Source organism: Pholis gunnellus, assembly GCF_910591455.1.
Source record: "Pholis gunnellus genome assembly, chromosome: 5".
Taxonomy (NCBI): domain Eukaryota; kingdom Metazoa; phylum Chordata; class Actinopteri; order Perciformes; family Pholidae; genus Pholis; species Pholis gunnellus.
Genome location: NC_136531.1, coordinates 21,686,451 through 21,699,362, shown reverse-complemented (window position 1 = coordinate 21,699,362; position 12,912 = coordinate 21,686,451). Strand labels below are relative to the sequence as shown.

Sequence of the window (12,912 nt, the reverse complement as noted above, 5' to 3'; positions counted from 1 at the left end):
GCCGCCATAACGACCGGAATGAGACCAAAGTGAAACATGATAAAATCACTAAAGTTTACTTCTGACACTAACGCTAATATAGTTCAGGTATAGCACCGACAGCAAGATCACCATTAATTAGCCTTACCTTAATAGAGCATATTGAAAAACAGCCCATAATTAATTTATATATATAGATGTATATATCACACAAACACACACACACACACACATATATAGGCAGACTCTACTTGTTGTGAGTGTTATACATCACCTGGTTTGTCGTAGGGGAATCGGCAGGGAGATACATGAGAATGGGTCGAAGGTGTTGCTCTGCTTAAGGCAATGAGGGCACGTCAGAGAAGACCTGGAGACAGACGGACAAAAAGAGCAATTTTAATCTTGTTTTTGTTCTGCATGACCTCAGTTCACCATGCACTCTGGGTTCTGATAAGACTTGAAAGAAACATTACATATTGTTCACTCTCCACAACCTCTTTTTCCAAATGTGATCATGCGTCGGGCAATCCAATCTCAAAGCTTACATTCAACGGTGGAGAGAGAAGCTCTATTAACATTGTATGACTCTATAAACCGCGTCGGACAGATGGATCGACAGATATCGCCCATCCCTACATGCCAAATCTTCACATTGCCTCTTAAGTCTTATGTGAATTTTCCAAACGTGGACAGTGGTGAATACTGAGCACAGAATCAGGCCATCTGGACTCGGGTCGGCTGTTGAGAAAAGTGCAGCAAAAGCACAGTTAGGCAGGTGAGATATTGCTGCAAAAATGAAGAAGAAAAAAAAAAAGGCTGCATCCTCAAGAACATACTGAGCTGTAGAGGAGAAGAGGAGAAATATGGAGAGAGAAGAAAGCAGAGAGGAAAGGTAAAGGATGAAAGGTGGATGGGATATTTAAAGGCACAGAGGGTAGCGGAGAGAAACTGTTAAGCTGAAAGGAACAAAGATGACTAAAATGAAGGGTAGCATGCGGCAGAGGTGGGACAGGCAGAGGAAAGAAAAGTGGAGAGAAAAGAGACGGAGATGAAGAGGAAGACAACAAAGTGCAGGGCTCAGTGGGAGCAGATTAAAAATGAACAGAAGGTTGGCAGCACGACAGTCGAGTTGACGGAAGAAAGCGAAGCTGACGGGAGGAAAAAGAAAGAGAGACGTGGACAGGACCCGTCAAGGTCTTTGAGCCGACGGCCGTGGAGCTGATCAGAGTGGAGGAATGACATGAGGGTGGAAAAAGCCAAGGATCCCAACCTATGGGCTGGTGTCAGCAAACATCTGAAGCGAAAGACAAAAAGTACCGAGCAACCCTAATAAGTATCTGGAGGAAAACATTTGGAATTTTTTGGGACATTTGCTTTCTTATCGCATGTCAGAAGATCAATACCTCTCTCATGTGTGTGTGTGTTAAACATGATGCTTCAGGAGCCGGTTAGCTTAGCTTAGCTTAAAAGAGTAACTGCATATTTAAAACGTGTTTTTTAAGCTGTAAACTAAATGATATGAGTGTACTGTGATGAAACGCATCAACGCTGGTGTTAATGTTGACATTTCGTACCATACCGTACATGGTTTTCTTGAAAACACCTCAAAACGCTACTGTTTTGAATCAGCCCTAATGTGAGATTAAAGCTATTTCTTGACCAGGTGCAGTAACTTCCTTCCACATTGTTTTTTCATGAACTAAGCAAACAACATAACATCTTAAATCAGTAAACTTCAGAGGTGCTGGTAGGTGGATTTCGTTATTCTATATGCAGTCTTCATGCTAAGCTAAGCTAATTAACTTCTGACTGCAGCTTTATATTTATTGCAAACACACGGTGGTATCCATCATCTAACTCTTTGCAAAGACGGGAATGAGCACACATGTTGTACTTTCCCTTTTTACATAAATGTACAAAATAGCACAGCAAGTCCTCAGTATGTCTTCACTGCAAACACTACCAGGAGTCCCTCAAAGGGTTGCGTGACGGCAACAAGCAGTAGTCTGACACTGGAATAGTGTGGGAATGGATAAGCAAATACAATTAAATGTAGCTGTGACTACAAATCCACAGAAAGTTTCCAGTTACGCACATTCCTGGTGTGAGTGATGCTTTTGCTTTTATCTTACCAAACCTTGAGCGACTCCTGGCCTCAAATAACCTGTTGTCCTTCCTTAAAACCTGACGGAAATCGAGCCTTGACGAGTAAAAACACTATGTTCAGTTTGTTCTTGAGTCACATAATCCCCTCAGAGTGCTGGAACATAATCCTTTTATTCACGTGAGATCATCTAATGCAATTTGGTGGCTGTGTGTGCGCGCTGTGTGTCACACTGCACTCATTTAGCAAACATTGAAGCACCGATTCAGACCACTACATTTCTAACTCTGGCAATTTCTTTGAGGCAACTTAACGGACATGGTAGAGTGTCTCCATCAGAGGGAAACCAATTATCCTTCAGAAGATAATAAGCTTTACAGAAAAAAACTGCTGCATCCGCATTTTCAAGTTTGTTTAGACATCCTCCAGTAGTTAAGTCATAGACTTTATGTAAGAAGTGGACATAGTCATTGTCACCTCACCCATTGATTTGTCGACTGCTGTTTTGAAGTATTGAGTTCAGCCAACTTGGTTTTTGGCCGTCGCCATTTTGTTTTTTTTGCAACCAGATAAGACACGAGACGGTGGAGCTAAGTACAGCCGAAGTTTAAGACACTTTTCAGAACTGCATGTTGAGTTAATCACAGTTATATAAAAGTAGTTGAACTTTAAAAAAAAAAAAATGTGGGTATTGCTAATAACTTGCTGAATTTGAATCTTTAATGTGACTTCTGCGTTGCACCAAAAAAAACATTAAGGCAGCTTCTTGATACCTACGTTGATATCCATTTGTTTGACTTGATCTTGAAGGGAAATTATTCCAATGTTGCTGCATAATGTTCTCTTAACATTAACAACTTACAGAGTGCGCTCACATTCGTGCCCGTGTGTGTGTGTGTGTACTTGTGCTGCCAGATGCTCGTTTCATCTCCCGGTGTCTCACTATCATTTCTGCCAGTCGAGCCGCTTCCCAAGTTTGTGTCGATGCAAACTTGTCAAATGTACAAGTACGCTGGAAATAATACACCAGTTTTTTCAAACTCCGCATTACCTCGCTGTCAGTGTTGTAACCATTGTGCCGTGACAGCCAGTCACAGGCTCGCTAATGATTCCAGTTTGTACTCGGGGGGGGGGGGGGAGACGACGACTGACAGGCTGTATTCGCTCACAAACCCAAAACTCGGCATTTACTTACACTTAAATTCCCACGTGTGCGTGCGGGAACAAAATAAAAAAAAGAATAGGAAGAGAATAGGAGATACGTATTCCTGCTGATGATGTTTCCGGTGTCGAACCAAAAGACCTCCATCCTTCGGTTTGGACCCAACACCTGGAGCTGTACCACATAGAATCACAAACGGGCGCCATGCACAACACAGCAGCAGCTGCTCTTATTCATCACGAACGAAAGCGGAGCTGCTCAGCATCCCTCCGATCTGCTCGGGGGCTGAATAAATAACACTCCACCGGCAGCATCGCGAAACATTATGCAGTATCACGTCGCCTTTTTGAACAGTTATTCTAAATTGAGAAGCTTTGCAGCACAATGTAGGGAACGATGTGGGTGCTGTGGCACCAAATAGGTCAGGGTGCTGGCATATGACACACACGGTATACAGGTTGTGTGATCTATTAGTTGTGGTGTCAGGGATGAGCGGATGTTGTCAGAGTTGCAGGGTTTGCATGTAATGTCTTTGACAGCCCTCAGAAGAAAAAACAAATGTAAAGGTGTTATTATTGGTATATCTGTGTTGGTAATTCTTCCAGTCAAACGTCAGTGTGATAAATGCATTTTTAGGGAGTTGAAACTAACTGAGACTAACTAATAACTTGGTGAATCAACTGCGGGGTCATGTGTAGCAATGGAAGTCAGAAACAAATGTAAAGAAAAATAAGTTGCAGAGAGCTTACACACACACACACACACACACACACACACACACACACACACACACACACACACACACACACACACACACACACACACACACACACACACACACACACACACACACACACACACACACACACACACACACACGCTGCCCCTTTTGAAGTTTGTATAACGGCTACAATTTCATCTGTTCCAGTTTTTATTTTTATTTTTTTTCTCCAAGTTTTATTTGCCTCAAAAATGATCCTGGGCACAGCTTTGGTCCCAGCAGCGACCAAGCTCAAACGTTCTTGTCACAGAAACCGGATTGTTTAGTCACAGCAGTCCGGACCTTATTTAAGTGATGGATGGAGGCCTGGGCTCAGGTGCAGGGTTTGTTGCTGCTATTTACACTTGGAGTAAACAGAACTACAAAAAAAAAAAAAAACATTCCTTTTAGTAAAACCTTTCCTCTCATAAAAAGGTTGAGCGTTTCATTCTGGGTGTTTATTTTTAATTACTATTGAAGAACTGTTGAAGACGTAACCTAGGTTCCAGATACATTCCCCAGAAGCAAACATTACTCGACACACAATCCGTTCTCGAAAGACAAAAGGTCAAGAATATCATGACACTTTAATCTCGCTGGTGCTCAAAATCACATCCTCACACCGAGAGTTCGTCGTGATGTTTTTAGGGAGAAACATGAGACAACACGCTGCGACAGCAGCACCAGATGCTTTGATGTCAAGAAAAATGTGGGTGAACATATTTCTTTTTTAACGTTCGGAATCCCACATAGTGAGAATGATGAACGATCACGTTTTGTGCAGAGCGCATATTTATAACACCTGGCTGGATTACGGGCGAAGCGTCACTGCACATGCACGCGTCGGCCTCAGGCTTGTCCTACATTAGATGCCAAAGTACAAATACAGATCTGGTGGAAAGGAAAAGCGGGATAAAATGTGACCTCCAGCCACAGCAAACTTAGGGCTGCGCTATATACCACAGTTGTCTATAGGTCAGCGCTCCTCCAGGGAGTGAAAGACAGACGGAGCTCAAGAGAGTTAAAGTTCTTCTGTTGGGCTGTCAGTCAGTCACGTGTCACTGGCTGTGGATTGGAGGGCACTCATCTCTCTCTATCAGAGAGTGCGAGTAGAGACCCCCTGTCAGGGGAAATTAACTCCGCTAAAGGGGCGGTCGAGACTCTCTCACTCCCTCACACGTTAAATCTCATACAAACTCACTTTCTTTCTCTTTCTAATCCTCCCCCTTAAGGCCTCTATTGTGACGAATAAAGGACATGAAAACAGAAATACTCGCCTGTGAATAACTTGCATCAAAACTATTAAAAACCGGCAGTGATGCGAATTTGTCCCAATAAAAAGGTTTGAATAGATTTGCAGAAGCAGAGGACCAACCACCTGGATCTGGCAGTCTGTCTGAGGTAAACTGTGAAGCTACTGTAAACTGTTTTCCTGAGTTTCCTTTTAGCAAAATGCTCAGAGTGAATTGCAGTTCCTTCTGGTAAACAGTGAAGCAGTGGCTCAGTGTTAGAGTATCGGCGGTTCGAACCCCGGCTTGGCTAGTCCATGTCGATGTTAAATTGCTCCCGTAGGTTCTGCCTCCGGAGTGCGATTGGTTGTGAATGATAGATACTCCTGGTGGGCAGGTGGCACCTTGCACAATATTGAAGACAATATTGTGATTGCCTGTTCTTAATGCAACCTTCATACATGAGAGTTGACTGGGTGATGAATGGATTCTTGTCAACCCCTTTAAAAAAGGAACAGAAGACACCTTGGCACACATGACTCACTTTTCAAGTTGACAAGCAGGAACTAGCTGGTTGCTGAACAAATCAATAATAATATGAAAGTATGTAGAGAAGGATGTCTCGATCTAACCCTCAGCATTAGGACGGAGGTGGGGATTAGCTGTCTCAAATCTGATCCTTTGGTTGTCTGGTCTGTCAGCTGTCTCCCCACTGCGCTGAGTTAAAACACTGGAAGCATCTCGTACCGCACAGTGTTCAAAGGGAATGAACAGAAAACCCCACAAAATGCATGAAAAACCACAGAACTTAAGAAGCCAACGATGTGAGCAGAGTCGCTCTGTCACTGATCATTTTGAGTGTGTGTCATGCTTTCAAAGTGTCTAAAGGTCCATTTTTTTTAAAGTTATTTTCTGCTGTAGGTAGTTGCTACATGTCCCTTGTGTTTTGCATTATGGGACAAACATTTCCATCAACCCAACATTTAAAATTGGGCAGCTCTAGTACTGTGTATGTGAGGTGGAAATGATTCTCCAAACAAGCGACTCTTCCATGGTATCTCCCTGCTCCAGCCAGCCAGCGTTGTGTGGAGTGTGTGTGTGTGCGCACAATGTAGCGTACACACACACACACACACACACGACTGGGTTTCACAGGTGATTTTCTGGTGGGTCTCTACAGTGGAAAAGTATTGGTGTGTTTTAATGAGCCAAGAATCTGGAGGCCTGAACTTTGACATATACAGTTTGGGTCCCAGACAGGAAAAGTTTGAGAATATAAACTCTTGTATAAAGCCAGTTCCAGAAGTTAATATGATTCAGACAATTCATATTCACCAGGAAACACACCGGAGAGGGGTAGACCATGGAGAGTGGGGAGATGGAAGATTGTGCCTCGGCTCAAACAAGTCAGATTGTATAAAAGTCTATGAGAAAATGACCCTACTTCTCACTTGATTTAGTCCCTCAGTAAACATTGTACATTTTAGTTTATGGTCTCAATGGCTAGTTTCAAGTCTTAGTAAATTGTCTTGCAACTTTAACCCTTTTATAGTGTCTTTTTTTTCAGTTCACCAAAGATGATTTGTTCTAAAATATCTTATTCAGAGATCGGTTGTACTTAGCTCCACCCTCTCGTCTCACTTCTGGTTGCAAAAAAAACAAGATGGCGATGGCCAAAAAGCAAGATGGCGACGGCCTAAAAGCAAGATGGCGTTGGCCAAAATGTTGAACTTGATGCTTCAAAAGTCCAAACCAATGGGTGACGTCACAACATCCATCTCTTACTTACAGTCCATGAGGTCATCTTAGGCTCCAGTGGCTACTTGCTGGTGTGTAACTGTAACTACTGTATACCTCAAAAGTGAGGTGGCAAAACAAAAATGGTTAAAAGGACATCAAAGAATCACTCCCATTTTGTACTGCCCGGCACTAACCGGCTAGCACCCACTTCAAAGCCTGATACTGCAGGGAGCTGGGTGACACCAGCAGGGGGGGGGGGGGGGCCATGCGTGAGCGCAAAAATCAAAGTAAGTGAGGTCAAAGTCTGGCCACATTTTGCTCCAGACGGAGAGGTCAACGCGAGCCCATCCCAACCTGGGTGGAAAATGTGGAGCCCCTGCGGACCATCTTTGAAGATGAGAGAAAGTTTGCACTCTCCTATGAAGCGTCGAGTCTTCAAAGGATCTGGCGTAAAAATATATGATTGGTGGAGAGAACGTCTCATGCTGGACAGAGTTGACCGTATATCTAAATCGCGCTACAATACATAAATTGTTTATGGCTCGCGGCTCAACTTGTCAGGGACTGAGAAAAAAAACGATGTACGTCTCAGTATTTTTCAGCTGGCTTTTGTTTCAATTGCTACATAAACCTGGAAATCATAGAAACTCTAGTTTGCATCTGACAACATGTATTATACAAACTGTGTAATATCTCAAACGCTTTCACATTGAATATGCATTCAAATAAAGGCCACTGTGATATAACCCCCCCCCCAAAAAGAAAACAAAGTAACCATCATCAACTATCTTGTTTGTCAAGACCGAGATAGAGGCCGGGGCTTTCCGCACGTCTCCCAGGCCATTAAAAATAGATGCCACAAACTGAGAGCGACAGACAGAGGAGGGAGGGGGGGAGGAGGGAGGGAGGGGGGGGCTTTTGACAAAGACTCATTCAAATGCTGCGGCACAACGCAGCGACTTGAGTACCGACTCCCTCACCGGCAGCCCAAACCACAAGACAGCCCCGGCCTCTAATCGCAAACATTTATTCAGATCAGACAACTCCACTGGATGCCTCTGAGGAGCATCTCTGTGAGATATAAAAAGAATCAGGAAGGAAGACGAGGGAAGAAAGAGAGATCAGCCAAGTGATAGAGGCAGAGAGAGGAGGAGGGAAGGCCAGAGAGAGAGAGAGAGAGACACACAGATGGAGACCGGGAAACAAAGAAAACAAAAATAAGTCGCTGCGAAATTGAGAGTGAGCGATTGCTCTTTTGTTGGAGTGCATTTAGAGCCAGAGTGACTTCGGCTCCCCAGTGATTACACAAAATAAAGAGGAGGAGAGCACATGAAGGTCCCCCGGCTCAGCAGACTGAAACCAGCTCAGGCTGAGACGGGCTAATGCGGTGAGAATACAAATGCATAAAAGGCATATTTACACTGGAGAACGGTCTGATGAAACCCAGAGTGGAAAACAAATTCCAAACCATCATTTATTAAACGAGAGTGAGTCACCGGGGATGATGCTGCCGCAGAGTTTGGAAACAAATCAACACTCGGCGGTTTCAATTAGAGCGTAACTTGTGCTCGTGATGTGTTTTGTAGCGGACTAGCCAACGCTTCGTTAAGGTCTTGGACTGAGAAAGTAATGTAAGTGATGAATAACACATTTTATTTCTATGATATGAGTGGAGGCCGTAAGACACGGAACACTAATTGTTAAGTGAGGAAATGAAGACTGGGTGAGCGCTTCATTACATCACTGTTCTGTGATGTAAATGTACCAGATGTAGAAGAGTCTTTTATCTGCTAGCAGGTTATTATATGAAATAATGTCTATGTTTGAAGAGATTCATTCACCTTTTTTAAACTAATGTAACGTATCACTGCTCATTAGGGCTTCTCAATTATATATTGTGATTTACTCTTGAATATTGCGACGAACAGTTATACGTAGAAACACATGATTGAAGGTATCATACAAATATGGATAAAAGCATTTAGAGTATGTTCAAAATAGCAACAGATCAGTTATGTGAGAGGAATATCAGTATGAAAAGATCAAAACTTAATTTAGAGGCTTAGCCGCTCAATCCAGTTCCAATGGCAACACATTTGATAATCAATCAATCTCTAATTGTTTTAAGCTGTTTGTTAAGCAAAAATACTGGAGGCCATTTACAGACAATTTATGAACTATTATATGCCTAACTAAAAAAAAGAATCAGCAGATTAAGCGACAATTGATTGCAGCTCTTTACACTACTGTTTATTCATTTACATAAACTTATTTATGTAGTAGTAGGACTGTAATTGCCGCCAGCAACGTCACTACAGCAATGAGAAACGCCTGTTGTCTCTTCATAACTGTCCTTAAAACCTGCAACACGTGAGGCAGGTGCCCTGCAGGGAAAAATCTCATCTTCTGCTTCTTCTTCTTTCACTTCCTCTCTCTATATTCATCCACATCTTACTCAAAACCCCCTCAAGTGAATCCCACAGTCCCACATTTTGCGGTGTGCAGTTAACACGGTAAGCTTGTTAGCTGGGATGTTACAACCAGTAATGACTCACGGACACACCGGGAGAAAAATAACTGGAAAAATAAGATGCTACTGCACTAAAGACTCAGACTACTTAAGGATGTGTGTGTGTGTGTGTGTGTGTGTGTGTGTGTGTGTGTGTGTGTGTGTGTGTGTGTGTGTGTGTGTGTGTGTGTGTGTGTATGGTCACTTATTGTCAGCATTACAATTTACATTGTTATTCTATTTTAAATCCAACAATTATAAGACCATGATGGCAGTTTTTTTATTCTGAAGATGATAATGAATTTCTATGTAAATGGAACATTTGACAATATCTAATATATATATATATATATATATATATATATATATATATATATATATATTAGGGCTGTGAAATGATTACAAATTTTAATCAAATTAATCACAGGTTTCTGTGGATTAATCATGATTAATCACATATTACCGATTTTTGTCATTATTGTGCCTCTTTGCGGTGCTTTGATGCTCGAGTCCCCCGTTGCCACTCGCAAAACTTCCCCTCGTCCTCAACAATCTTAATCGGTCTACAGCTTTTTGCAATGCATTTGGCAACTGTGCTAGTCAACTTGTCACAGGCAGACTTAGTGAGGGAACTACGTTGTTCAGTGAGGGTGGTTTGGCGCATTCCACTTAAACTCCCCTCACCGACCAACGCATGCGTCGCGTTGAGATGGTACTTTAGGCTGGTAGTGCTACGGTGAAACCATAACGTCTTCCCGTTTACGTTTACGCCCCTTTTCCTAGAGGCGGGAATTGCCCCCTCTCTACGGCAACGCTGATGGGACATATCTTCAACACCAGAAAGGACAAACATGAGACAGTCTGTTACATGTGTTTGTTTGGATAGCAGCTAACGTCTGACTGCATTAGAGATGTTTTGATTGAGACCTGTATGCTTTTGCTTCGATTATTGTTGTGTCACCTTCGTGATCTTAATGTTTTGGATATATCCTTCCACTGCATATTGCAGTCCCTTTTGCCTTGATCCGGAGAATATCGCGGAGATATTACTCCAAAAAGTATCACTGACACTGACAGATATAGCGCTGGTCCCCGTCCTCGCCATGCTTTAGGGTTCACAGTCCTGGGAGTTTTGTCGACGTAGCAACAGTAACTAAGGGGGCGAACGGTCAATTGTGGGTATATTGGAAGCTCATTCTGCGCATACGTTAAATGCGTTAAAAAAAATAACGAATTAATCCTGTAATTTAATCATAACGCGTTAACGCATTATTTTTCACAGCTCTAATGTATATATATATAATACATACTATAAATAATTAGTCTTAGTGCTTTGTCAGCTAACACTGATGTAATCCAGTAGCGTTTCTTTTAAATGTCAGCGGGGGGAAGTGACACACTCTTATTGCAAGAGACCACTGAGGGGGGAATACATGGCTGCAGGCTACAGAAAGGGTTCAACGGCAAACGTTTAATCACCCCCACCGTGATTTCACCCAGATTTGATTTGTTAAACTGGCAAATTTTGGGCGGGGTTAAACGTTGATTGTGATTTGATGAACATCACTGTTCTGTGATGTAAATGTACCAGATGTAGAACAGTCTTTTATCTGCTAGCAGGTTATTAAATGTATTTTTACACCATAACAGTCCCTTGACAGCACTGTTATGGTGTAAAAAAATACATATTCTTTTGAATTTGAGTTTCGATGAAAGGCTGGGGTATGTGTATGCTAGCATTGTTAGCACTAGTAACTAGCACAAGATATTAGCTTCAGTGATTCACAGGCTATTTTAAAAGAGTAAATGCTATTACTATTTGTTATTTTAAATCATTCAAGTCTGGGTAAATGTGACAGTAATGTAGACGAAGCCCAGCAGTTCATGTGGTGTTTCTTGAAGTCGTTCTTAATGGGACTCATTATCACTGTATTTAAGAATGAATGTGTCAATCAGTAGATGTGACAGTTGGCTCCCCTTCTCACTCCTCCATTAAGCTTTAATGCATTCCATAAAACCATAACTGTGCTGGGAGAAGAGGATACCTCCAGCGTCTCTACCAGCCTCAGAATTATAATTAGTATATAATTAATAATTAGAATTATAATCAGTGTGAATAGTGTTAGAGAGAGCAAAAAATAGATAGTGAAAAAAAAAGAAGGAAGGAGATGGTCAACAAACATCTTCACCCCTCTGGTCTCTCGCACTGAATCCGCGAGTTGAGTCAGTGCGAGACGATTTCAATTACTCAGACGGAGAGCATCATGGGAGACGAGCGTCCGCGGGGATACAGTCCGCCTCTAAGCATTCAATCCATCCTCCGGCGATGAGGGAATGGGATGATCCCACGAATGAACGGCTGGTTAACCTCGCAGTGTGCTGGCCAATACCGCACGAGCGTCAGGGGTTGACCTCGTTATTGATCGTCCCGCGCGCTAATCTACCGCGGGTCAACTGTGTGTGTCGGTCCAGACATGACAGGGCTACCTCTGGGCATTCAGACTGTGAGCATCATGATCCCGTTTGACTATATTTGTGTCCCATTCCCAGAGAGCACGGAAATTCCTATGTGGAGGTAATAGCTTGGAGAAGCACAGGATTCACCTCGTTTACGGGCCTGTTCATGCTCGTTCCAAAGTCACGTCTGTTTTGGTTTCGGGTGTGATCTTTCCCTCAAAACACACACACACACACACACACACACACACACACACACACACACACACACACACACACACACACACACACACACAGCTTGATCAGCTGTTGTCATGCATAGTGTGTTCCATCCTGCACGCTTTCCTCAGTGATTCCAGGAGTTTAGCTTTGGTTTGGTTGTAGAGTATCGCTGTGTCCATAAAAAACCTTGAGATGAACGTTGTATCTCGGTTCTAAAGTGTGCAACATAGCGCGAAAGCTCTGGTTCTCAATTACCGTGTACGGGCGCAAAACCTCGGCAAAAAAAGTTGCAATCGACTTTGTGACCTTCCCAGCAGGGAAATGCTTCCATGTGTTAGCTTTGTGCCGGTCACATTGTATCCATATTCGGCTACTGAAGCTCAGCCGCCCTCACATAAATTCTGATAGTATTTAGCCTCGTTTAGAAAGTAAACGAGACGCACGTGTTTTTCGTCTGTTGCGTTCGGGGGCAGCGGTAAGGAATAATTGTTACAGGTGATCATAACCGACTATTGAGTTTTCTGGATCGAGTCATAATCGTTTAAGGGGGAATCGCGATGCATCTACTAATTTATTTTTTTCCCTAACCCTACTTGTCACAGTGTTAATGTCGATGGATTGTTTTAACAAGGGCAGGTAAGCGAAGTAGGGCGACAACTTCCCATTATTGTTATCATTTAGGAATCTGTAGATTATATATTCAAATGAGCATTTCATCGTTTTGTTTATAAAAAGTCAGAAAATTGACCC

At 42.7% G+C, this 12,912-nt stretch overlaps 1 protein-coding gene across 1 annotated transcript in view; it reads right to left on the bottom strand.

The window, feature by feature from the left end:
• The window catches only part of usp43a (ubiquitin specific peptidase 43a), a 105,411-nt gene that overhangs the window by 55,405 nt on the left and 37,094 nt on the right, over nucleotides 1-12,912 (bottom strand). The window contains exon 4 of the mRNA XM_079159432.1: nucleotides 254-346. Within this exon, the coding sequence (XP_079015558.1) occupies nucleotides 254-346 (93 nt within the window). The remainder of the gene's footprint in view (nucleotides 1-253; nucleotides 347-12,912) is intronic.